The sequence below is a fragment of the Pituophis catenifer genome, unplaced genomic scaffold, assembly GCF_029215685.1.
Source record: "Pituophis catenifer annectens isolate HBS135680 unplaced genomic scaffold, rPitCat1.0.hap2 SCAF_62, whole genome shotgun sequence".
Lineage (NCBI taxonomy): Eukaryota > Metazoa > Chordata > Lepidosauria > Squamata > Colubridae > Pituophis > Pituophis catenifer.
Window position 1 is genome coordinate 99,244 of NW_027256942.1, and position 26,740 is coordinate 125,983.

Sequence of the window (26,740 nt, forward strand, 5' to 3'; positions counted from 1 at the left end):
AGAGAGAGAATAGATTAGAGAGAGAAAGAGAGAATAGATTAGAGAGAGAGAGAGAGAGAGAGAGAGAATAGTCATGGATGGATGGATGGATGGATGGATGGATGGATGGATGGATGATAGAAGCCTGACTAGGTGGCCCAGTGGCTAAGATACTGAGCTTGTCGATCAGAAAGGTCGGCAATTTGGCGGTTTGAATCCCTAGTACAGGTCTCCTGCATGAGCAGGGGGTTGGACTAGATGACCTCCAAGGTTCCTTCCAACTCTGTTACTGTTATCAGATAGGTATGTAGGTAGGGAGGGAGAGAGAGAGAGAGAGAGAGGTAGATGGATGGATGGATGGATGGATGGATGGATGGATGGAGAATAGAGAAAGAGAGAATAATTAGAGATAGATAGATAGATGATAGATTAGCTATAGATAGCTAGATGATGAATGGATGGATGGAGAATAGAGAGAGAGAGAGAATAGATCTGATAGATATAGATAGGGAGGGAGGTAGATAGATAGATAGAATAACAACTTTATTGTCGCTTTGAATGTACACTAATCGGCATACATTAAAATGAAATTTCGTTGTGTACACCTCTCAAAGGGTCACCGCTTCCAACATATACTCCCTAACCATGACAAAATAAGTAAATAAATTAAATAAATAATCACGCATATGCCCACCTATATTATATGACACAGAGAAACAGCACAGTCTTGTTCGGATGCCTACATGTACGTGGCGAGAAAAAGGAATCTTGCGGGTTTACCAGGCGAAAGGTGTGACCCAGAGTAGCTACAGGTATTCCGCCTTTGCAAGACTATCCATGGAGGGACGAGGGAGATTTGCCCCGGTATGGGTTAGTCCTCAACTTACAATCATTTGTTGAGCGACCGTTCAAAGTTACCACAGCACTGAAAAAAGGGACTTGGGCACCAAGCCAGATTCACTTAACAGCCTTCTTACTAACTTAACCGCGGCAGTGATTCACTTACCAACGGTGGCAGGAAAGGGAAATGGGACAACACTGGCATGTCTTGCTTAAGCAACGGATATTTTGGGCTCAGTGAGGGTCTCAAATGGAGGACTCATCTGTATTAGCTTTTCTTCGCTGTTTCCTCCTGACAATTCTCAAACTTTACTTATTCAGGTAGCAGGCAGGGCTCAAATCCCGATGCGCGAAAGAGGGAGGCGTGGTTAAGGTGTCTCCAGGTGTGGGTAGCAAGGAAAGGGCATGTTTGATCTGGACAGATCTTCTCAGACCTTTCCCCCCATAATCTATCCTATAATTTCATCTAGTGCCGTGATGGCAAACCTATGGCACGCGTCAGTGGTGAAAATCTAAAATTTGTTACTACCGGTTCTGTGGGCGTGGCTTGGGGGGGTTAATGTGACTGAGTGGGCGTGGCCAACTTTTTTTTTTTTTTTTACTTTTAAAACCATTTTTTTCTACAACCTCTTCGGCTGAAGAGGTTGTAAAAAAAATACTTTTAAAAGCCTCTGATGATCCCAGCTGAGTTGCCTGATCGTCAGAGGCTTTTTTTTTCTTTTAAAAAGATTTTTTTTCTACAACTTCTTTGGCGGAAGAGGTTGTAAAAAAAATGCTTTTGAAAGGTTCTGACGATTAGGCAACTCAGCTGGGATCGTCAGAGGCTTTTAAAAGCAAGAGGTTGTTTTTTAAAAAATGCTTTTAAAAGCCTCTGATGATCCCAGCTGAGCCCGCGCGATCATCAGAGGCTTTTTTTTTTTACTTTTAAAAGCATTTTTTTCGGCTGAAGAGGTTGTAGAAAAAATGTTTTTTTAATTTTTTAAAAAAGCCTCTGATGATCCCGCAGCTCAGCTGGGCATGTGGGGGGGGGGCAGGGATTTTTGCTACCGGTTCTCCGAACCACCTGCCTCCATCGCTATTGGATCGGGCGATCCAGTCTGAACCGGGAGCATTTCACCCCTGGCACGTGTGCTCAAAGTCGCATGCGGAACCATGTCGCCTGGCACGCGCGGCGTCGCCTGTTCCTCTTCCGGGTTTCTGGCACACATGCACATGCGATGATCAGCTGGCCTTTGTACATGCGGCAGTGCCGGAAATCGGAAGAGCTGTTCTGTGAGCATGTGTGCTAGCTAGCTGATCGGCTCATGCGCGGCAGTAACCGGAAGACTTGCCAACCAGTGCGCATCCGCGCACCGGAAACCAGAAGTAATTTTTTCGGCACATGCATGCCCCCTGGGCAACTCCTCTTCCTCGTCGTGGCCGAGACTCCCTTTTCGGTATTCGGTGCCACGCGCGTGAGCTCCCTTTTTGGCACTTAGTGCCGAAAAGGTTCACCATCACTGATCTAGTCCCTTTTATGCAATATGTTTTGCCCCACTCTTTCGCCTTTTTTCCTGCCCCTGATGAATTTCATTGCTGCAATTTTTTCGGGGTCGCTACTCAGTTTCTTCGCATTTAAAATAAAAAATGTGCATTTTTTTTTTTTAAAAAAATTATCATTAGTTTGCAGTTCGTTTAATCGCTTTTGAAATTAACGTGAATCGACGTGGCAGATCGTACACGGCCGGGGAAACTCTCGCCGTCTTTTGTGGCGGGGCGGATGTCAGCCTAGCAGTCAAAACTGCCCCAGTCAAAGAGGTCCTGAAATGTGCAACACAGTTGCCGTGTAAGAAAAGGACACACACACACACCTCTTCCTGCCCCCTTAGCTCTGGGGACTGACCTCTGAGTGCTGCGTGAAACTTACCAGGTCGGTCAATTTTTTGTGTGTGACAAGTCACGCATCTATCGGGGACCTTTGTGCGCGTTGAGTTTTTCTCCGTATCGGTCCCTGACTCGCGACTGTTCTTAGCAACCTGTGACACCCCCCTCCAAACCCCATCAGTTGCCACCCGTTCGGTCATAATCACCCCCCTTCCCATAATCTGGACCCTCTCCTCATCCCGTCTTCCGATGCTCCTCGTTGCATTCAGAAGAGAAAAGGAAACTCAATTTGGGACCTTCTTCCCACCCTCCGTTTTGCTCCATTTTGCCTCTTTGCTTTTCCTTCCATATATAGTGCGCTGCTCTCGGGCTATTTTTAGCCCCCCTTGGGTAGTGTTTGTGTGAGTGTGTTGGGTTCCTCCCCCCCCCACTCACTCCACACCCTCTTTCCCTCCCTCCCCCCCCCCCTTTTTTTTTTTTTTTTGCTAATTCTGGATCCTTTGTGATACGTTCCAACTCAGGGTCGTCCTCCTCCGTTCTCTCATGCGCGCATATCTCTTCTTTGGCAATGCCCACAAATGGACAGGTGGCAGAGATGAAGGGAGGAGGAGGAGGGTCTTTTCAAACCTCACATCCCAACAACAGAGCCTGTCAAAGCGACAACAGTGACCCTGCGAGAGGATTTAGCGAGAGTCCAGAAGTCCAGAGTGGCCTCTAAAAAGTTTGCATTCGAGCATTAATCCGTGCACTTGCCGAGATTCTAATTTTTCAGGATCCTGTTCTAGACATAATTCCTGGCTCCTCCGGAGTAAAACCACCAGAGTGCAGATAAGAGTGAGATGGGGATGGTTAAGATGACTTGGACCCCCTCAACCTCTCCCCATAATCCCCCAACCCGGAATCATTTAGTTTCCCCTTAAACTTTTGCCTTCGCCCCTCCCTTCATTTGGAGGCTGGCACGGGGTACCAGTTGCCCTGGGGAGCCGGGAATGAGTCACCCACCGTGGTGAAAAGGGATGAGATCCTGTTTTCAACTCAAAGGAAAGACACGAAAAACAGGAGCGGTCGGGAAGGTGGGTTTAGCAAGAAATGGGAAAGGGGAAAACAGAATTTTTAGTTCTGGGATTGTCTCGGATTAGGGACGATTGTTGGAGCACGCCGGGGAAGGGCAGCCGAGCTGCCGAAAGCTTTGAGGTTGGAGGAGCCCCTTTGATGTGGTGGCTGAGGAAACAACCACAGGCGGTGTGGAAGTGGCGCACAAAGGCGAGGGGAGGATGTGGCACAGGCGGCCACAAAGGTCCTAGAAACACGGAGGTGGAATCCAGTGTGATGCTTGAACAAGTTTGTGTACCTCTGTCGGGGCAATCATGAGAGGTGGGAGTCAGTCCCCCTCTCTTTTTTTTTTCCCTCTCTTTCTCTTTCTTTCTCTTTCTCTCTCTCTTTCTCCCTCTCTCTCTCTTTCTGTCTCTTTCTCTCCTCTCTCTTTTTCTTTTCTTTTTCTCTTTCTCTCCTCTTTCTCTCTCTCTCTTTCTTTCTCTCTCTCTTTCTCTCTCTCTCTCTTTCTCTTTCTCTCTCTTTCTCTTTCTGTCTGTCTCTTTCCCTCCCTCTTTTTCTCTCTCTTTCTTTCTCTTTTCTTTCTTTCTCTCTCTCTTTCTCTCGTTCTCTCTTTCTGTCTCTTTTCCTCTTTCTTTCTCTTTTCTTTCTCTCTCTCTCTTCCTCTCCTTCTCCCCTTCTCTCTTTTTCTTTCTCTCTTTCTCTCCCTCTCCCTCTGTTTCTTTCTCTCTTTCTCTCTCCCTCCCTCTCTCTCTCTCTCTCCACTTTCCCCAGCCCTTCATCCTCTTTTTTTCCTCCCCTTTTGGCATCAAAGGCTTTCCCACTTCCTCCTCGTCCTTTTCAGCCGCCCCAGACCTCCCCCCCCCTCCACACCTCTTAACAAGGGATTTGAGATTTTTTCTTCTTCTTCATCTTCTTTTTTCTGGAAGCTCCAGAGGGACATGCAAAGCACACCGGCTGCAATATGCTTTGGCAGCAGCTCTCCCCTTGATCTTAGCCCAAAGGCTCGAGCGGCTTCCCCAGACTTTCAAGCCGAAATCTTTTCCCCCAGCCAAATGTAGAGATTGTAGGCATTTGAACCGGCTCCTTTGGCTGTCTGGTGATTTTGAAAACCCAACCTCAGCCCTCGGCTCTTCGGGAACAGCTGTCTTCTTCTGAGCCAGACAGATCTGAGACGGGGCTCCTGACATCGTCCATCCGCACTATCCAGGATTTTGGAAGCAAAGGCGTGCTGGCGATTGAGAAGGGCTTCTCCCCTCTTCTAGAGATAAAAGCCCCTCTATGTTTCTCCCACCCAACAGTGACCAACGTCTCTGCCTGCCGGGACCATTTGTGGTCCAGAAGGCAGGATAAACCATTTCCGTCTTCCTCTTCTCTCTCTCTCTCTCTCTCTCCTTTGATTTCCTCGCAGCAATGTGGCCATTCCGTAACTTCTCCTGTTTGCTCTCTTAAAAACGTACAAAAGGTTTACATTGGAACCGTGCGCTGTGTTTTCATAATCCGGCAATGTTTGTGATCTTAGGGCCATCAGGCACTCAAGAGTGCAGCGCATAAATTTGGCGACATAAACAAACAGAGAGAGTCAGCCGAAGAAGCCACTTCATCCGAGGAAGCGGCTGCAGATTGTATACCCCTGGCCTTCTCAAACGCAGCAGCCCTTTCTAATTGTATTTGGACTTCGGCTTCCATAATTCTCAGCCGGCCTGACCTTTATTTATTTATTTATTATTTATTAGTCCAATTTATATGCCGCCCTTCTCCGTAGACTCAGGGCGGCTTACAATGCATTATAGCAATAGCCTGCATACTTTTTTGTATATACCTGCTTATTAGGGCTTTCGCCCCCCCCCCCCAAAGCGGTGTTGTTCTATACAAAGTTGGCTTATTGCCCCCACAATCCGGGTCCTCAATTTACCTCCCTCGAAAGGGTGGAAGGCTGAGTCAACCTTGAGCCTGGTGAGATTCGAACTTGCACTAATTGCAGGCAGCTGGCAGCTAAGTGCTAGCATTTAACAGCACTTTAGTCCGCTGCACCACCAAGGCTCTTAATTGATTGGGACTTGCAATCAGGGGTGGGATTCAAATAATTTACCTACCGGTTTCTCCCCAACGTCGAAAATGTGAGCAAGCGCGCATGCCTTCCACGCATTGCATAACCGTACTTCGCTACTACCAGTTCGCCCGAACCAGCTGAATACGACCTCTGGGCTTGTTGAAGCTCGGGGCCCTGCAGAACATCACTTGGGAAATAAAGCCCAGATAATCTTCTTTGTCCTCCAGATCAGTGGCCCCGCCCCCAATGTTTTGGGCACCACGGAGAGAGGGGGTTTTTTTTACGGGGACCGGAGGGAGCGTGGTTTTGCATGCTGACTGCATTCCGCGGATGGGGCTTCGCTTGTTTGCACAGCCTGGTTGATGGCATGCCGTGGCCCGAGAGTCTAGACCAGAGGCCTGCAACCTTAAACACTCAAAGAGCCATTTGGACCCATTTGGCTCTTTGAGTGGCGTAGTGGAATCTGAGTGGCGTAGGAGGCTAGTGCCTCCTACTAAGGCAGCATTTAACATCCAGCTGCCTGCAATTACTGCGAGTTCAATTCTCACCAGGCTCAAGGTCGACTCAGCCTTCCATCCTTTCTAAGGTGGGTAAAATGAGGACCCGGTTTGTGGGGGCAATAAGCTGACTTTGTATAAAATATACAAAAGGATGAAGGCTATAAATAAATAAATTAAAATAAATAATTTCCCAGTGAATTGTGACGTTGTGATCGGTAGATATCTCACTCTCTGGGTGATCCTCCTTGTGCCAAACGAGCCTATTCAAAGGTTTTGAATAGAATAGAATAGAATAGAATTTTTTTTATTGGCCAAGTGTGATTGGACACACAAGGAATTTGTCTTTGGTGCATACGCTCTCGGTGTACATAAAAGACAAGATACGTTCGTCAAGAATCATAAGGTACAACACTTAATGATAGTCATAGGGAACAAATAAGCAATCAAATCATACTAGGAAACAGTCAATATAAATCATTAAGGATACCAGCAACAAGGTTACAGTCATACAGTCCTAAGTGGGAGGAGATGGTTGTTGGAACGATGAAAAGATTAATAGTAGTGCAGACTTAGTGAATAGTTTGACAGTGTTGGGGGAATTATTTGTTGAGCAGAGGGATGGCGTTCGGGAAAAACCTGTCCTTGTGTCTAGTTGTTCTGGTGTGCAGTGCTCTATAGCGTCGTTTTGAGGGTAGGAGTTGAAACAGTTTATGTCCAGGATGCGAGGGCTCTGTAGATATTTTCCCAGCCCTCTTTTTGACTCGTGCAGTATACAAGTCCTCCATGGAAGGCAGGTTGGTAGCCATTGTTTCTTCTGCAGTTCTAATGATCCTCCGAAGTCTGTGTCTGTCTTGTTGGGTTGCTGAGCCAAACCAGACAGTTATCGAGGTGCAGATAACAGGGCAACGTCACAATATAAGGATCTCGTGAAAACGTTTTCCGTAGGATCGGAACAAAGGCCCCCTCGGGTTCGTTGCTTGCCTCCTGTAAGTGCTCAGCTGCATATTCTCCAACCCGCCCACAAGCTGGATGTAATTGAGACGGTCCCTTGGTGTCATTTGACTGTTCCCCAGAGCCCGGCAATCAGAGGGAATATTGCCTCTTGAATAGAGAGAGTCAGTCCATCAGCTGCTCGGCTGATTACCGGAGCGTCCCTTTTATCTTTTGGAATCGTGCATTTCGAAGTATCTTTGAGACCGACGGCAGAGTCCCAGGTAGAGAGGGCGAGATGGCGTTGGGAGATCGGAGTCCCTTCCCTGCGCTCAAGTTGCCGTCACTTCCTCTTCTCTCAGAGAGTGCAAAATTTGAGGACCCAGTTTGTGGGGGCAATAAGCTGACTTTGTATAAATATACAAAAGTATGAAGGCTATTGCTTAACGCACTGTAAGCCGCCCTGAGTCTCCGGAGAAGGACGGCATATAAATCAAATTAAAAGAAAAAATGGGAATAATCAGAACCTGATGTGACACTGGGGCCTTCCCGTCGGATCCATATTAGCCTTTCGGGAGTTGCTTCTGACAGTCGACTTCTGGGTAGTGTTGACCAAGTGAAGGGAGAAGGTTGGTGATACACATAGAATACACAAAGTTGGAAGGGACCTTGGAGGTCTTCTAGTCCAACCCCCTGCTTAGGCAGGAAACCCTCCACCACTTCAGACAAATGGTTGTCCAACCTCTTCTTAAAAACTTCCAGTGTTGGAGCATTCACAACTTCTGGTGGCAAGTTGTTCCACTGATTAACTGTTCTCACTGTCAGGAAATTTCTCCTTAGTTCGAAGTTGCTTCTCTCCTTGATGAGTTTCCACCCGTTGCTTCTTTTCCTGCCCTCAGGTGCTTTGGAGAATAGCTTGACTCCCTCTTCTTTGGGGCAGCCCCTGAGATACTGGAACACTGCTTTCATGTCTCCTGTAGTCCTTCTTTTCATCAAACTAGACATACTCAGTTCCTGCAACCGTTCTTCAAAAGTTTTATCCTCCAGGCCCCTAATCATCTTTGTTGCTCTTCTCTGCACTCTTTCTAGAGTCTCCACATCTTTTTAAAAAATTTAGTAAGACCAAGTGTGGTCTTACTAAACGCATTATAAAGTGGTCTTAACACTTGACGGGATCTTGATTCAATCCCTCTGTTTACACAACCGAGGATTGTATTAGCTTTTTTTTTTTTTTTTGGCTGCTGCCAAAAATCTTATCCAACAATTATCTTTTCAAAAATCATCCAAAAAATGTATTTAAAAAAAATATTAAAAATTTATCAGAAAAATTATCTGGCATAAGACATCCCAAGTCCAATGACGGCGAGAATGGTGTCACCCTTGTTTTTATACACCACAATTTTTTTTAAAGCTTTACTGGAGGAGAGCATCAAGTGGACTTGGTCCTGTGAATTATGTGTGAGATTCCCCATTTCCCTACCTTCTTCCCTGTCCTTTTAGGACCCTTAGGATATGGTCATGGCGAGCCACTATGACCAAATTGTACTCAGCAGCGGAGCTTCTTGGTCTGCGAGACTCCCCCCTCTCGCAGGCTTGGCCCTCCACTCTATCGAGGGCCTACCTCAATGACGGGCTTTGGAACCCCGAGAGGTGGCATGTCGCAAAGAGGGGGTTGCGGGGTTTTTTAAAATTGTCTATGTCTAACCTTTTAAGGGGTTTGGGGAGTGGGGAGGGGGGTGGTATTGGAATTAGGGGCGTGGGTTTGGGGGATAACCCACCAAGGGGAGGGTCGGGCCCGGCCACGACGCGCGGCGGGGCGGGTGGGGGACCCGGGGGCAATGGAGGGGGTCGAGCTTGTTCGGACTGTGTTTTTACCATCAGTACTGTGAGTGGGAGGGGTAGATATGGCGGGAGCAGGGGGCCATATCATGTTAAGGGAGCACGCACCCGCTGTCTCCAAGCGGTAGGGTGCTCCGGCCCCCAAGGCTCCACCCGTTTGCCAGGTTGCACAGATCCTCACGGCCCGGGCCTTCGTCTGATGTTGTGCAACGCCAGGTCCGTAGTAAATAAAGCCCCCCTCATCTGTGATCTTGTTCAGGAGGGGGGAGCGGACCTGGCGGGTATTACGGAGACCTGGTTGGGCCCGGAGGGAGGGGTCCCTCTGGTAGAAATGTGCCCACCAGGCTTCCGCGCATTCCATCAGCCGAGGTCACAAGGGAGGGGCGGGGGAGTAGCGGTTATTATTAGAGAAGGCCTTAGGCCCAGGGAGACCACTGTACCTCAGACAGCTGGTTGTGAGTCCCTCCTTGTGAAGTGGGGCCATGGGGTTCAGATGGGCTTGCTGATCACGTACCTGGCTCCCTGCCGCGTGGCAGCAACCCTGCCTGAGCTACTCAACGTTATTGCTGCGGTGGCGGTTGATACCCCCAGACTTATGGTCATGGGGGATTTCAACCTGCCGTCCGTGGGCGAGACGTCTGAGGTGGCTCGGGAGTTCATGGCTTCCATGACGGCCATGGATCTGACCCAACTAATTCATGGCCCTACGCACACTGGGGGAAACACACTGGACTTGCTTTTTGTCTCTGGACAGTGGTTGAGTGATCTTGAGATAGGGGATGTAGTCATCGAGCCCTTGTCATGGTCGGATCACTCTCTCCTTCGCCTTGACCTTCGTACCGCGGCACCCCGCTGCAGGGAGGCGGAACCGATAAGATGGTACCGCCCCAGGCGCCTGATGGAACCCGATAGGTTCCAGACGGAGCTTGGGCCAATTCCTGAGGTTCTGGCTCACGCCTCGACTGGAGACCTAGTGGCCGCCTGGGATAGGGCGGCCGCTGGGGCCCTGGATCGAGTCGTGCCTTTGCGGCCTCTGACCCGGCGCGGATCTCGCCTTGCTCCTTGGTTTACCGAGGAGCTGAGGGAGATGAAGCGCCGGAAAAGACGCCTAGAGAGTAGTTGGAGAGCTAGTCTTTCTGAATCGGACCGGACACTGGTTAGATCCCATATTAGGACTTACCTAGTGGCGATAAAAGCAGCAAAATGTACGCATTTTGCTGCTCTTATTGCGTCATCAGATAATTGCCCGGCCGCCCTGTTTAGGGTGACCCGCTCCCTGCTCCACCAGGAAGCGCGGGAGGACCCCTTGGAGGGAAGAGCCGAGGACTTTGTTCAGTATCTGTATGACAAAATCACTCAGATTCGGGAAGGTCTGGACTCTGACTGGGTAGATCCACCGAGAGTGACGGAGGCAGGTCTTGAGACTGTTATCTGGGATGAGTTTGATCCTGTGACCCCAGATGACGTGGACAGGATTCTGGGTAGATTGAACGCGACCACATGTTTGTTGGACCCGTGTCCCTCCTGGTTAGTGCTGGCTTCCCGGGAGGTGACGCGAGGCTGGCTCCAGGGGATTATAAATGCTTCATTGGGTGAGGGTGTCTTCCCCGCCGCCCTTAAGGAGGCGGTGGTGAGGCCCCTCCTCAAGAAGCCTTCCCTGGACCCGGCAATATTGGCTAATTATCGTCCAGTCTCCAACCTTCGTTTTGTGGCGAAGGTTGTTGAGAGTGTGGTTGCGGGACAGCTTCCCCAGTACCTGGATGAAGCGTCGTATCTGGATCCGTTCCAGTCGGGTTTCAGGCCTGGGTACAGCACGGAAACGGCATTGGTCGCGTTGGTTGATGATCTCTGGAGGGCTCGGGACAGGGGTTGCTCCTCTGTCCTGGTCCTGTTAGATCTCTCAGCGGCTTTTGATACCATCGACCATGGTATCATGCTGCACCGGTTGGAAGAGTTGGGGGTGGGAGGCACCGTACTAAGGTGGTTCTCCTCCTTTCTCTCCGACCGGTCGCAGTCTGTGTTGACAGGGGGGCAGAGGTCGACCCCGAGGCCTCTCATATGTGGGGTGCCGCAGGGATCGGTCCTCTCGCCCCTTTTGTTCAACATTTATGTAAAGCCGCTGGGCGAGATCATCCGTGGTTTTGGGGTGGAGTACCATCAGTACGCTGACGACACCCAGCTGTACATCTCCACCCCGGATCACCCCAACGATGCCCTTGAAGTGATGTCCCAGTGCCTGGAGGCCGTACGGATCTGGATGGGGAGGAACAGGCTCAGGCTCAACCCATCCAAGACCGAGTGGCTGTGGTTTCCGACGTCCCGATATAGTCAGCTAATGCCATCGCTGACTATTGGGGGCGAATCATTGGCCCCCACGGATAGGGCTCGCAACTTGGGTGTCCTCCTGGATTCACGGCTGTCGTTAGAAGAGCATGTGACGGCCGTGTCCGGGAGGATTTTTCATCAGGTTCGCCTGATCCGCCAGTTGCGTCCCTATCTAGATCGGGACTCCCTACACACAGTCACCCATGCCCTCGTTACTTCTCGTCTGGATTACTGCAACGCTCTCTACATGGGGCTCCCCTTGAGGTGCACTCGGAGGCTCCAACTGGCGCAGAGTGCGGCCGCGCGGGTGGTGATGGGAGCGACATGGAGTTCCCATGTGACACCTCTCCTGCGCGAGCTGCACTGGCTCCCGGTGGTCTTCCGAGTGCGCTTCAAGGTTCTGGTTATCACCTTTAAAGCGCTCCATGGCTTAGGACCTGGTTATTTACGGGACCGCCTGCTACCACCAATAGCCTCCCACCGGCCAGTACGCTCCCATAGAGAGGGGCTCCTCCGGGTGCCGTCGGCCAAACAATGTCGGCTGTCGGCCCCTAGGGGGAGAGCCTTCTCTGTGGGGGCACCTACGATTTGGAACGAGCTCCCCCCGGAGATACGTAGGATCCCGGATCTGCGCACCTTCCGCCGCGCGCTTAAGACTTTTCTATTTTATCAAGCTGGCCTGGCCTAAATCTTCCCCCTTTTTAAATGTGGAAATTTTAAATTTTTAAATTTTAAATTCGTCTTTTTATAGGGGTATGGGTAAGGCATTTTAAATTGGGGAGCCATTTTAGATTTAATTCTGTTTTAAACGTATTTTAATTGTTTATATTGTATGTTTTTTAACTTTGGCTGTGCACCGCCCCGAGTCCTTCGGGAGAGGGGGCGGTATAAAAATCTAATAAATAAATAAATAAATAAATAAATCATGAGCCTGTGGTCATGCACAGAGCAAGGGGTTCTCTGCCTGGTTGCTGGGTGGGTGTGGCCATGGTGGGGCGTGGCCTAGTCAGCCTCCTGCACCATGGTGGGGGGTTGTTTTTGCCCTCCCCGGGCTCCGGAGACTTTCCTCAAGCCTCCGGTAGGGCGAAAACAGCCTCCCCAGGCTCCGGAGGCCCTCTGGAGGCTGGAAACGGGCCTTCCCAAACTTCCCAAACCGGCCTTCCCAAACTTCCGGTAGGCCCGTTTTTCGTCCTCCCCGAGCCTCCGCGCGCGCCCTGCACTTACCTGCATCCAAAACGGGCTGCGTGGGGACTCCTGGGAGGGGTGGGGTGGGTGGGTCCAGCCAGGAGTGGGATTTGAGGGTTCTCTGAACCGCACAGAATCTTCGCTAGAGGTTCTCCCGAACCCCTACGAACCCCCAGCAGGGCCATCCCTTTGCCAGTCTGATGCCTCTGAGAATTTCGCTAAAAAGCTTGGGAGGTTTTTTTTTTTTTTTTTTAAGGGAAATCTCGTTCTTTCCAAGCCGACCCTCGATTGTTGTCATTTTCCAAACGTACAAGTTCCATTTAGACAACTTCATTAATAACCGTGGGTAGACATACCCAGATTCAGAATGCATCCGGGACAACAAATTAAACAACTTAATTGTGAATGGAATGTAGAATATGGGTTTTGTGTACACGCTTTTTCACACACGCTCATTCGCGCTGTCAATCAAAAATGTCTTTCCGGCTACTTTTGTCCACAACTTTTTTATAAGGTTTCATTCCCCCCCCCCCCATGGTTCCTTCTGCCTTCTTTCTCCCCCTTTGCTTCTGTCCCCACCTCACTGCTTTTTTGGGGAGGTGGGAAGGGGTCTCCTCAGTGCCAGCCTTTGGCATATTGGTATCAACCTCGCTTCCAGGAAAATGACTTCCTAGGCCAAGGCGGGCGCGCGGAGACATTTATGAAACTTTGTTTAATGTACTGAAAAGCCATCGGCTAGAACATTTAGGAAATTGATTTTCCTGGCATTGATGAACTCTTTTTATTTTACCCCAGTATTAATTACTTTGGGGGGGAAAAAAAAACAAATTAATTTAAGTGTCGTAAAACCGAACAAGTGAGCCAAACGTCAGCTGGTTGTGTTTGCTCCTTCTCTTTCCCTCCCCACCCCCACCCCCCGCCTTCCCCACCACCTCAGCTGGCAACCGCGGAAGGCAAGGCGGGAATAAGCTGCCCGGTCGAGTGACGCGTTTTCTGTCTTTTCTGTCGCTTACTCCAGGGGAGGCGTCCTCTCTGCGAGACTACGCTGCTACCACCATGAGCGAGTTCCTGAACATGTACGGCTACGACGACCAGAACATGCGGGATGAGCTGGCTCGCAAGATTAGCTTTGAGAAATTAAATGCTCCTACCTCAGAGACCAACCCAACCGCCGTTGCCGGAGAAGATGCCGTCAGCAAGCGAGCCCGTTTTTCCAAATACGAAGAGTACATCCGCAAGTTGAAGGCCGGGGAGCAGGTCCCGTGGCCCATTCACCCAGTTAAGACTGAAGAGCTGACCAGCAAGCTAGTCAAAGAGGGTCCCCTAAGCTTGGGGCAACCCATCCGGTTGCCGGCCCCGGAAACCTCGCTCCTGCCCGAGACAAAAGCCACCATTTTGCCTCTGCCTTCGTCCAGCAGCAGCTCCCAGATGCAAGGGCTGATGTCGCGGGCCTCCAAGTACGATTTCTTCATCCAAAAACTCAAGACCGGCGAGACCCTCCGGCCACAGAATGGCAACACCTACAAGAAGACTTCCAAGTACGACTTGGAGAACGTCAAATATTTGCATCTCTTCAAGCCCGGAGAAGGCAGCCCGGATATGGGAGGAGCCATCGCCTTCAAGACAGGCAAAGTGGGTCGCCCATCCAAATATGATGTCAGGAACATCCAGAAGATTACCCCAGTCAAAGCTCCAGCCCCTAGCCTGGGTCCCAACCCTCTTGCCAGCACTCCCAGCAGCACCCCGGTAGCTGGCCCTGAGCAACCCGTCTCTCTGCCCTTCAGCACTCCGGAATACCTTAAATCCACTTTCTCCAAGACGGATTCCATCACCACCGGAACCGTTTCCACCGTTAAGTAAGTCTATCGTTGTTCATGGGGAAGACGTGGGGAAGAGCAAGGGCCGCCGGGCTGTAGCTTTCTCCAACCTGGCCCTCTCCACCGGTGCAGAGCTGAGAGAGACACCATGTTGGCTGAGTGGTTGCAGTCCTGCATATGGTCGAGACCAGGGGTGGGCTTCAAAAATTTTGCTGGGTGGGCGTGTGGCCTAGTCGGCCTCCTGCACCACGGTGGGGTTTTGCCCTCCCCAGGCTCCAAAGGCTTTTCCTGAGCCTTCAGGAGGGCAAAAATGGCCTCCCCAGGCTCTGGAGGCCGGAAACGGACTTCCGGTAGGCCCATTTTTCGCCCTTCCCGAGCCTCCGTGAGCGCCCTGCACTTACCTGCATCCAAAACGGGCCGCTTGGGGATTCCTGGGAGGGGCGGGGTGAGGTGGGTGGAGCCAGCCAGGAGTGGGATTTGGGGGTTCTCCGAACTGCACAGAATCTTAGCTAGAGGTTCTCCCGAACCCATTGCGAACCCCCCAGCAGCCCACCCCTAGTCGAGACCCTACTTTGGCTCTGAAGGGTGACAGGGAAGACGGAGGGAGTAGAACAGGTTGAAAGGTAGATTAAATAACTTCATGGATGGATGAGAAGGCGCAGGTGCTAGGTCAGGGGTCTCGAACCTTGGCAACTTTAAGCCTGGAGGACTTCAACTCCCAGAATTCCCCAGCCACCCAAGCTGGCTGGGGAATTCTGGGAGTTGAAGTCCACCAGGCTTAAAGTTGCCAAGGTTCGAGACCCCTCTGCTAGGTAATAGCTCTGGGACCAAATACAATGTGACACTTAAGGCAGGTAGTCCTGGATTTACGACCACAGCTGAGCCCCCAACATTCCGGTTGTTAAGTGAGACATTTGTGAAGTGAGTTTTGCCACCATCATTAAGTGAATCACTCCGGCGGATAAGTTAGTAACCCGGTTGTGCAATTAATCTGCTTCCCCCAATCGACATTGCTCGCCAAAGTAAGCCGCCAAAGGGGATGACGTGACCCCAGGACACTGCAGCCGTCGCAGATGCGAGTCAGCCACAGAGAGAAAATTTGGGCTCAACTTTGGTCACAAGTCCAGGGCTACTTGTATTCCTGGGGCTGCAGGTAGTCCTTGACTTACAACCTTTCGTTTAGTGACTGTTCGAAATCATAGCGGCCCAGTGGAAAAAGAGATTGATGAGCTTTTTCACACTTAACGTCCGTTGTATGGTCACCCGATCAAGATTCAGACATTTGGCAACCGACTCCTATTTACGACGGTTGCAGCGTCCCGGGGTCACGCTTTGGCGACTTTCTGACGAGCAAAGTCAGTGAGGAGCCTGATTCATTTAACGTCCGGGTTCCCCCACGTAAGAACTGCAGCGATCCGCTTAACAACTGCGCCAGGAAAGGTCGTAAAGTGGGACAAAGCTCACTTAACAACTCGTCTCGCTTAGCGACTGAACGTTTGGGCTCAGTTTTGGTCGTAAGCCGAGGACTCCCTGCGTTATTGGCCGAGGAATAAAAATGGGGGGGGCGGGGGTGAGAGGACGGAGCCGAAAGGGTAATTTTCATGGTTTCTGTTTGGCTACAGCGAGTAGCAAAACGTGAGCCTTTTGGGCCTGATCCAGCCCGGATCTTCTGAGGATCTTACACGAGGTTGGATGGTCTGAGGTAGATCACCAAGGCTTTCTTATTTTTTTTGGGGGGGGGATTCTCCTACAAATGGGAATTGTAATAGAAAGAAAGAAAACTTGAGGGACCTTTTCAGAAAACTGGGTTCTGCTTCTGATTTCTTTGGGCTCAGTAGATACAGGCAATCCTCGGCCTACAACAGTTTTGTTTAGTGACCATTCAGAACCAGAATAGAACTGGGAGGGACCTTGGAGGTTTTCTAGTCCAGCCCCCTGCTCAAGCCGGAGACCAGGGTCGTGGGATCGAAATTCAGATGCTTGGCAACGGACTCCTCTATTTATGACCGTTGCTGTGCCCCGGGGGTCACAGTGATCCACTTTCGCGACCTTTCCCACCAGCCAAGTCGATGGGGAAGCCAGATTCCCTTAACAGCCAAGGGTTACCAACTGATCAACGGCAGCCATTCGCTTAACGGCCGTGGCAAGGAAGGTCGTAAACTGAGGCAAAGCTCCCTTAGCAAACGTCTCACTTCACGGGAATTTGGGGGCTCGGTTGCGGTCGTAAGTCGAGGACTACCTGTACTCAGGGATTGGTTTCCCCCACCCCTACCTCCAACCCCGAGCTCCTCTTTTGCCCTGGGTGCAGTGCAGGGGTGGGCTTCAAAAATTTTAGCAAGGGGTTCTCTGCTCAGTGGCTGGGTGGGCGTGGCCATGGTGGGCGGGGTCTAGTCGGCCTCCTGCACCACGGCAGGGGAGGCATTTTTGCCCTCCCCAGGCTCCGGAGGTTTTTCTCGAGCCTCCGGGAGGGTGAAAACAGCCTCCCCACGCTGGGTGGGCGTGGCCATGGTGGGCGGGGTCTACACCACGGCAGGGGAGGCATTTTTGCCCTCCCCAGGCTCCGGAGGCTTTTCTCGAGCCTCCGGGAGGGTGAAAACAGCCTCTCCAGGTTCTGGAGGCCCTTTGGAAACGGACTTCCGGTAGGCCCATTTTTCACCTTTCCGGAGCCTCCGCACGCACCCTGCACTTACCTGCATCCAAAACGGGCCGTGTGGGGACTCCGGAGAGGGGAGGGGCGGGGTGGGCGGGGCCAGCTAGCAGTGGGATCTGGGGGTTCTCCGAACTGCAGAGAATCTGAGCTAGAGGATCTCCTGAACCCCTGCGAACCCCCAGCAGCCGACTCCGGGTGCAGTGGCTGGAGGATCGTGGTTTCCAGCGCCGTGCCGAGCGATCCCAGGGGAGTCCAAAGATTGCTCACCCCACACATCCAGTTATTCATGATAACAATTGTCCTGTCGCATGATTTATTTTGTTTCCCCCGCTATTCCATACTTTCAGGGTGGGGAGGGGGTGGGGAGACCGAAAGAGCTGGCAGAAGGGAATGAAAAAGAAACCCATGGAATGAAATGGAAACCGAAGCTTAAGCAAAGTCAAAGAAAACACCGGAGCCGAGCGGGATGCGTTACCGCCACAGAGCAGGCGCCTGCTCCCTTTATGTGGCCCCGCCAGATTCTCTTGTCACCGATTCCTTGGTGGGCTGGAGTTGGGCTTGGCTTTCATCCAGGCCATGGAGAGAGAGTCGTTTCATCGCAAAACCAGCTGTGAGGCACCGGGACCTTTTAAATCACCCGTCTCAAGACAAGAGCATGTCAAGGGCAACCAGATGTGAGCTGTCAATCTCTTGAAATGCTTGGTTCCAGGAGACTCTATCATTCAGTACCTTCTCTTCTCTTCTCTTCTCTTCTCTTCTCTTCTCTTCTCTTCTCTTCTCTTCTCTTCTCTTCTCTTCTCTTCTCCTCCTCCTTCCCCTCATCTCTTCTCCTTCTCTCCTCTTCTCCTCCTCTTTTCTCTTCTCTCCTCTTTTCTCTTCTCTCCTCTTCTCCCCTTCTCCTTCTCTTCTTCTCTTCTCTCCTCCTCCTTCTTTCCTCTCCTCTCCTCTCTTCTCCTTCTCTCCTCTTCTCTTCTCCTCCTCTTTTCTCTTCCCTCCTCTTCTCCCCTTCTCCTTCTCTCTTCTCTTCTCTTCTTTTCTCTTCTCTCCTCCTCCTCTCCTCTCCCCTTCTCCTCTTCTCTCCTCCTCCTTCTTTCCTCTCCTCTCCTCTCCTTCTCTCCTCTTCTCTCCTCCTCTTTTCTCTTCTCTCCTCTTCTCCCCTTCTCCTTCTCTCTTCTCTTCTCTTCTCTCCTCTCCCTTTCTCCTTTTCTCTTCTCTTCTTCTCCTTCTCTTTCCTTTCCTCTCCTCCCCTCCACTCCCCTTCTCCTTCTTCTCTTCTGTCCTCTCCTCTTTCCCCCCTCCCCTCTTTTCCCCTCCCCTTCTCCTCTCCTCTCCTCCCTTCCCTTCTCCCTTCTCCCCTCTCTTTCTCACACACACAGAGTTCAGGTAAAACGTTGGCAGGTGTGATGTGAGTCAAGCAGAAGACATCCCTGTGATTTTTGTGGGGAGCCTTGGTGTGGCTTACCTCCAGGCCCTACCTGCCTACGAATCCTTGAAAGGGCTACGCCAAGACTTTAAGGGAGGAGCGCTCGGTGTGAGCCATTTCCTTCAGTTATTTACCTTGTGTCTTATGCCCAGCAGCCAAGGCAGGCGGCAGGTTAAAAAAGAGAGAGAGATGGTTAGGCAAAGGGAGAGGCCGCAGTCCTGCTTGGATTAAGCCGGTGTTAAGTGGAGAAATCCTAAATTTCCTTCACCTTGCAAATAGGCAACGAAAGAAGCTCCGTTTGGCATAGAGAAGGCCAAAGGATGGATGGCATTTCCAGCTTCAAAACGATCTTGGAAAATGTCCTTCTGCCTGCCTATCTTTCTGGAGAACTCTATCCAGGCCCCTCAAGCCCAGATTTTCTTGGGTCACACGCAGGATAAATAAGCACGGGCCAAGTGACTGCCTCCATCAATAAACAGGCAGCCATCCTTTGGCCAAACAGGCCTTGTTGGTGAATTTAGGGTGAAATGCTCCTTAGCGAGCCAGAGATGAGGAAACCCATGTGCCCCTCTGGGCCACGTCTCTGTCCTTTGGGGGACGGGGTGGCTTGGGGTGGGGTGGGGGACGGGGTGGCTTGATGCATCTCCTGATACCGCCTGGTGCTAACCATCTCTGCCATGTGTGTGCTTCTCATTAGGAATGGATTAACCACTGACAAACCAGCTGTCACCGAAGATGTAAATATTTACCAGAAATATATTGCCAGGTAGGCCGATGTCCCTTCCCTGCTCTGCCTTGGGGTGGGGGGAAAGAGGGTGGAGGAGGGGCCTGCAACTGCCCGTCTGGGTGCAGTGTAAGCCGCTAGCAAGTGGTGGGATCCTCCCGGTTTAACAACCGGTTCGGTGATTGCGCACTTCCCGCGTGCGCATTTTGAACAAATCGTCACTTCCGGGTTTCTTCGGAGGAGTGACACAGCTGATTCGCGTGGCAATCGGCTCTGCCGCCCAAATCAGCTGAGAAGATAAAGGTAGGAAAATAGCACGGGTGGGCAATTGGGCCCTTCTGATCGTCGGAGCTACCGGTTCAACCGAACCGGTCTGAACCGGTAGAATCCCACCACTGGCCGCTAGTCAGGCTCCCCTGAATCTGTCCCCTTCTTTTTGACGTCCATGCTATCATTGACACTTCTTTTGCTCAGACCCTCTAAACCAACCAATCTATCAGAATAGAGCTGGAAGGGACCTTGGAGGTCTTCTAGTCCAACCCCCTTGCTTAAGCAGGAGACCCTCTATCATTTCAGATAGGTGGCTGTCCAGTTTGTTTTTTTAAAACTCCTTTTGCTTAGAGGGAAGAGTTGTGGCCCGCTCCAGTGGTGGTATTCAGCTGGTTCTAGCCGATTCGGGCAAACTGGTAGCGGCGGCTGCAGGAGGCTCCGCCCACCTGCCCTGACCTCATCACATCCCGTTTTTGACGCTTCTACACATACCACCCCTGGCCAGCTCCATTCTCCAAGACCCTCCCCTGCTTGGAGAAACATTGCAATTAATCTTCGTGGGCCAAAGACATTTATCTTGGGTGCACATTTTTCTTTTTTTTAAAAAAAAAAAGAACTTGCCTTACTGCAATCGAGATAAATTTTTCTTCTCTAATTCTTACCGGTCACTGCACAAAAATTTTGCCCCTTTAATGCATAGCTCTCAATGTGAATCTTACCCTGAGCCTTCACTGAGACACTGTGGCATTCATTGGGACTTCTGTCCATCCCTTTTAAGAACTTCTGGCCGGGACTGGGAGATTTCATCAATCTGACCATCTGTAATCCATCTTGGTAGCCTTTCCTCTCGATCATTTAAAGCGAAGACTGGAACGTCATCGTCCTTAGAGGGGGATCCCAAGATACTCTGCTTCCCATGCCTGGCGTGATGTGTTTTGTGACCCCACAACGAAATGACACAAACACCCTATCCCACACACCCGAATCTATCTGCAAGGGACAAATTGGGATAACAGCACACAATATACCAGCCTTCTCCGTGTCCGTTCCCCTTCAGGCGGGTTGAACTCTGACCAGCTCCCATCATCCCCAGCCAGGAAGGTGGAGGCATTCAGAGAAGGGGGGTGGCAGCCTAGCCCCCTGGAGGGGCGCCAGATTTGAGGACGGCTAGCGTGCTCTGTGGATAATCTCCCGTTTTCAAATTGCCCTTCAGCTCCCTGAAAATTCGTCTCCAGCTGTAAATGATTTAACAGCACATTTAACCAGACATTATCCAACCAGGTAGCTACGATATAAGGATAGTCAGAAGCAAAGTAATCAGCTGTTTAATTTCTCCTTCCCTCTCTCTCTCTCTCTTTTTTCTCCTTGCCCCCACCCCCTTTTAAGATCAGAAAATTGATTCTAAAGCCATATGAGTAACTTTTGCATTGCTGCATCTGAAGGGCAACTCCGATGCACGTCTCTGCGCCCACCCGCATGCCTGCGCGTGAGCTGTGCACACACACACACACACACACACACACACACACACACACACACACACAGCGAGCACTTTCTTCTGCTCATTGTTTTGCCTGCCCGAAGTCCTTCCCCTCGGGGCCCTTAAATCACACGGTGGGACCGGCTTGATTAGCAGTCATAAGCTCATTATTTTAAGCTGTCTGTCTCCTACAAGACAAGGAGAGAAGGAGCCATTCGTCCTTTGCCAGCTGCGAAAGGCAGCTTCCTCTCTCTCGGCTTCCAGGAGAGCCCGCATTCCTCGAGATTAGCAAGGCCGGCTCGGGGTTAAAAGTCAAAGGAGTGTGAGAGAGAGAGAAACAGTGAGTGAGTGAGAGAGAGAGAGAGAAACAGAGAGGGAGAAAGAGAGAGAGACAGAGAGATAGACAGAGAGTGAGAAATAGAGACAGAGAGATAGAGAGAGAGAGAGAGACACAGAGAGAAACAGAGACAGAGAAACAGAGAAAGACACAGAGAAACAGAGAGAGAGAGAGAGAGAGAGAAACAGACAGAGAGAGAGAGAGAGAGAAACAGAAACAGAGACAGAGAGAGAAACAGAGAGAGAGAGAGACAGAGAGATAGACAGAGAGAGAGAGAGAGAGAAACAGAGAGAGAGAGACAGAGAAACAGAGAGAGAGAGAGAGAGAAACAGAAACAGAGACAGAGAGAGAGAAACAGAGAGAGAGAGAGACAGAGAGAGAGAGAGACAGAGAGAGAGAGAGAGAGAAACAGAGAGAGAGAGACAGAGAAACAGAGAGAGAGAGAGAGAAACAGAAACAGAGACAGAGAGACAGAGAGAGAGAAACAGAGAGAGAGAGAGACAGAGAGAGAGAGAGAGAGAAACAGAGCGAGAGACAGAGAAACAGAGAGAGACAGAGAAACAGAGAGAGACAGAGAGAAACAGAGAGAGAGACAGAAACAGAGAGAGAGAGAGAGAGAAACAGAAACAGAGACAGAGAGAGACAGAGAGAAAGAAACAGAGAGAGAGAGAGAGAGAGAGAAACAGAGAAAGAGAGACAGAGAAACAGAGAGACAGAGAGGGAGAGAGAAGATCTCTTGGGCCAAGGTCCCTCCAACACCAGGCCATGCCCAACCGAGACAAGTGTCAATTTTGCCAACCGAGACAAGTGTCAGTTTTGCCGGTGACACCTTCCCGTTCAATCTGCCCTGCCTTTTGAAAAGAGCCCCTGGCTTTTCCCACTTCCAAAGACCCCTTTGATTTAGCCCGCCCCACAAAAACCCATCCGAAGCGTAACATGTGGAACTGTTTTGGAGGAATGATGGAGCTGTCCAAGGGAGATGACCGGAGTGATTTTTTTCTTTACCTTGTGCGGCCTGCCAGTCTCGTGCGCTAGCCAGGACCTCCTCCTCCCATCCTATCTGTCCAGCCTTTAGTTTTAGTTAATTGAATGTACCCACCCGTATGCCTTTTTTGGAAAGGGGGGGGAAGGAACGGGGATTCGAGCTCCACATTTGAGGAGGGGGGGCACCAGAGAGGGATTGCGTGATATTTCCGGAGCACCTTGTGCTGAATCAGTTTGGGAAAAGAAGCGCTTCGGAAAGAAGTTGCCTTTATGGACTTCGCCAAACGAGCTTCTCTCCGCTTAGAAGCCTCTTCGAGGTGCAGCCGGAGACTTCTTACTTTTTCACTCGCTCTGTATTTACATTTCTTTTCTTTTTTTTTTTTCCCTCGGACTCATTATTTATTATTATTGGTGCCCTAACAGATGGTCCTGCTACAGATCTTGCTTAAATATTTATTTACATGAGTCTTTCCCTCCCTTCTACCCATCACTTGTAATCGGGGTGGGTTCGGTATTGGGTAGTTGGGTTTCTCTCTCTCTCTCTCTCTCTCTCTCTCTCTCTTTCCCCCGTCACGCACATCATCGTTATAAAGTAATGAGCGTGTAAACAGTTGCTAAGCAGGCTGACTTCTGTATTTATTATTTTTATTAGTATTTATTTATCCGGGGTTTTTTCCTCGGTTAGCCTCGGCCAAATCTGGGAAACGAGGGTTTTGCAATGGCGGTGCGTTGGGCGTGCTCCAGACGCCGTTCCCCGTTTGAATGCTTGCCTGTTTCTTTTATTGATCTATTTTAGGGGATTTATATTGCCGCCTATTCACACGCGGCGACTCAAGGCGGCTTACAGGAATATTACAGTTACAATATCGCAATCAAAAGCAAGGAGAGGTGGACCCCAGCTCTTGGTCATGCTTTTAAGTTTGATTTTTTTCTTCCTACTGTTGCCCTGTTGTTCTCTCTGGATTGTGAGCTGACCAGATTATTATTATTATTATTATTATTATTATTATTATTATTATTATTATTATTATTATTATCTGATGCTGCAGTATGTTCGTATTTATGATGGGGTGGGCGCAGGGAGGATGACACCGTATCTCTGTTCTAATATCGGATTTTTGATTTGAAGAATTGTAGTATTTTTTTTTTCCTGTACCGTGCATACATTCTTGGAAAGGATCTGTGTATATACCGTGTTTCCCCGAAAATAAGACCCTGTCTTATATTTTTTTGAACCCTGAAATAAGCGCTTGGCCTTATTGCCATGCACTCAAAAGCTCGATTGGGCTTATTATCAGGGGAGGTCTTATTTTGGGGGAAACAGGGTAGATAGATGGATGGATGGATGGATGGATGGATGGATGGATAGATGATAGATAGATAGATAGATAGATAGATAGATAGATAGATAGATAGATAGATAGAATAGATACCATGTTTCCCCAGAAGTAAGGCCCTGTCTTATGTTTTTTTGAACCCTGAAATAAGCGCTTGGCCTTATTGCCATGCGCTCAAGACCCCGATTGGGCTTATTACGAGGGGATGTCTTATTTTTGGGAAAACAGGGTAGGTTTTTATAAGACTATACCCCCCAGCAAAAGTTCCTAGATGACAGTTGAGAGGAATGGATGTGGTCTCAGAGAATGACTCTGGATGCTACGCAGTTTGTTACGGGAAATTGCTAAGAGGTTTTCTTTGGTTTTTGGCCATCCAAAAGTCCCTTCTTCCTATGTTTTCCACTGTAATTTGAAACTAGATACCTAGGTTGCGCGATTCGTAGGAAATAGGCCGAAAGGAACAATTCTCTGATGTTTTTTATTTTTCCTATCGCGTTCTAAAGAAACGATCTGTTGGCATCACTCCTAAAATTCTGTTTGAAGGGCTGGTTTGCAGTGGAAAATTCATGGGCTGCAGAAACATAAAATCAGAAAATGTGATAGATTGGAAAACAAGGGAAGCCCCTGTACGATGTTAAAGCCTTCTATCGTATTAAGGAGAAATGGAATTTAAGTAAGGGGTCTCTGTTGGGGCAATCACGAGAGGTGGGAGTGTCTCTCTCTCTCTCTCTCTCTCTCTCTCCCTCCCTCCCTCCCTCCCTCCCTCCCTCCCCCTCTTTTCTCTCTCTCTCTCTCTTTTTCTTTCTCTCTCTTTCTCTCCCTCCCTCCCTCTTTTCTCTCTCTCTTTCTCTTTCTTTCTCTTTCTGTCTCTCTTTCTTTCTTTCTTTCTTTCTTTCTTTCTTTCTTTCTTTCTCTCTCTCTTTCTTTCTCTCTCCCTCCCTTTTCTCTCTCTTTCTCCTTTTCTCTCCCTCCCTCCCTCTTTTCTCTCTCTTTCTCTTTCTTTCTTTCCCTCTCTCTCTTTCTCTCTCTCCCTCCCTCTCTTCTCTCTCTTTCTCTCCCTCCCTCCCTCTCTCCCTCTCTCTTTCTTTCTCTTGCTTTCTCTTTCTCTCTCTCTTCCTCCCTCTTTTTTCTCTCTCTTGCTCTCTTTCTCTTTCTTTCTTTCTCTCTCTCACTCCCTCTCTTTTCTCTTTTTTCCCTCTCTCTTTCTGTCTCCCTCTTTCTCTCCCTCCCTCCCTCTCTCTTTCTCCCTCTCTCCCTCTCTCCAAGTTATGTCAAGTCCACAGCATATAATGAATGATTTTAATATTTAGTTGCTTCATTGGTTAGATGAATCAATTAAGCATCTTTCTGATCTACTAAAAATCTGGCCCCAATTAAATAGGCCACAGACTTTTCCCAACATTAATTATGTGGGTGAGCCCTTCTGAAGAAGGGGTGAAAGGATAACCCACCGTTTGGTTACCAGAGGCCAATATGTTTTTCTGGTTGAAACCCATGAGTCACGGCGTGGCTGCATTAATAAATAATGGTGGGGTTCTTTTTTTCCCCCCCCCATAAAAATATTTGTTGCCGTGGCATCAATATCTATCAATATTCTTTGATTTGAAACGTCTGCTTCCTACTCAGGACAGGAAGGGTTTAGAAATAAATCCATCGGATTTTGTACAACTGCGCTCATATTCTGCCTTTCCTCTTATTTACTTATTTAACAGTTTGCATCCGACTCGTCTAAATATTGCCAGGAGCCGTTTTTTTTATAGCAAGACTCAAATGAAAGAAAACTTCAAAATATATATATATATATTTAAAAAATCTATCAAACACCGTTCTGTTTTGATGATAGCTGGTAGCATTGGAAACCACCTTAATGCCGGATTAGCCTGGCCTTTTGGGCATCCGATGAGGAGAGGCAATGGTAGGATCGCGTGGTGTAATATTAACAATAGCTTTAATTCTCTGGCCTGTAGAAAACTTGATATTTAAAAAGAAAAAAACAACCAATAACAGGACAAAGTAACAGAATTGGATGGGACCTTGGAGGTCTTTTAGACCAACCCCCTGCTCAGGTAGGAAACTCTATACCACTTCAGACAAATGGTTATCCGATCTCTTCTTTAAAGCCTCTGCGGATGGAGCACCCGCCATTTCTTGTGGCAAGTTGTTCCACTGATTAATTGTTCTGACTGTCGGGAAATTTCTCCTTAGTTCTAGGTTGCTTCTCTCCTTGATTAATCTCCATTTGGAGATTATTTGAAGAATAGGTTGACCTCCTCTTTTTTTGTGGCCGCCGCTCAATTATTGGAGTATGGCTATCCTGTCTCCCCTGGTCCTTCTTTTCGCTAGACTAGACATCCCCTGCATTCCTGCGACTCCTGTTCTTCGTATGTTTTAGCCTCCAGCCTCCTAATCCTCTTTCTTGCTCCTGTCCCATCCGTCCATCCCAAGACCAGGGAAGGATCGAATGCCGAAAAACGTGGATTTAGTACTATGGATGGTTCCTCATTTTGCTCTTGAGGATCAAAGAAGCGGTAGTCTTGGAAACAGACAGCGAGAAAACCAATGCCCCTTTAGTCCTATTTTCCCCCAATTTGGTAGGTTCTCTGTATGTTCACCCATCCATTTCAACCGTGAATGGCACATGGCGCCGGAGGTAGGTATTCAGCCGGTTCGGATCAGTTTGCCGGAACCGGTAGTGGAAATCATGGGTGGGCTCGCCCATCTGCCCCGGCTCTATTTAGGCACGTTTTTGAGGCCGGGCAAATGCGTGGAAGGCACACACACAACAAAAGCACATGCACGGAAGGCTGGGCGCATATGTGGAAGGCAGGCTCGCGGGGCAAACCAGTAGTAACATAATGTGTAACCCACCGCTGCATGGCGGCTATATATTCCCCATAGCAGGGGTGAAATCCAGCAGGTTCTGACAGGTTCTGGAGAACCGGTAGCGGAAATTTTGACTATTTTGGAGAACCGGCCAATACCACCTCTGGCTGGTCCCAGGAGTGGGGTGGGAATGGACACTTTGCAATATCCTTCCCTCAGGAGTGGGGTGGGAATGGAGATTTTGGAGTATCTTTCCCTCAGGAGTGGGGTTGGGAATGGAGATTTTGCAATATCCTTCCCTCAGGAGTGGGGTGGGAATGGAGATTTT

At 49.6% G+C, this 26,740-nt stretch overlaps 1 protein-coding gene across 1 annotated transcript in view; it reads left to right on the forward strand.

Annotated features, from left to right (window-relative positions):
• Positions 1 to 26,740, forward strand: part of CASZ1 (castor zinc finger 1) — a 68,332-nt gene that overhangs the window by 6,690 nt on the left and 34,902 nt on the right. The window contains exons 2-3 of the mRNA XM_070956539.1: positions 13,586 to 14,423; positions 19,155 to 19,223. Of these exons, the coding sequence (XP_070812640.1) occupies positions 13,586 to 14,423; positions 19,155 to 19,223 (907 nt within the window). The remainder of the gene's footprint in view (positions 1 to 13,585; positions 14,424 to 19,154; positions 19,224 to 26,740) is intronic.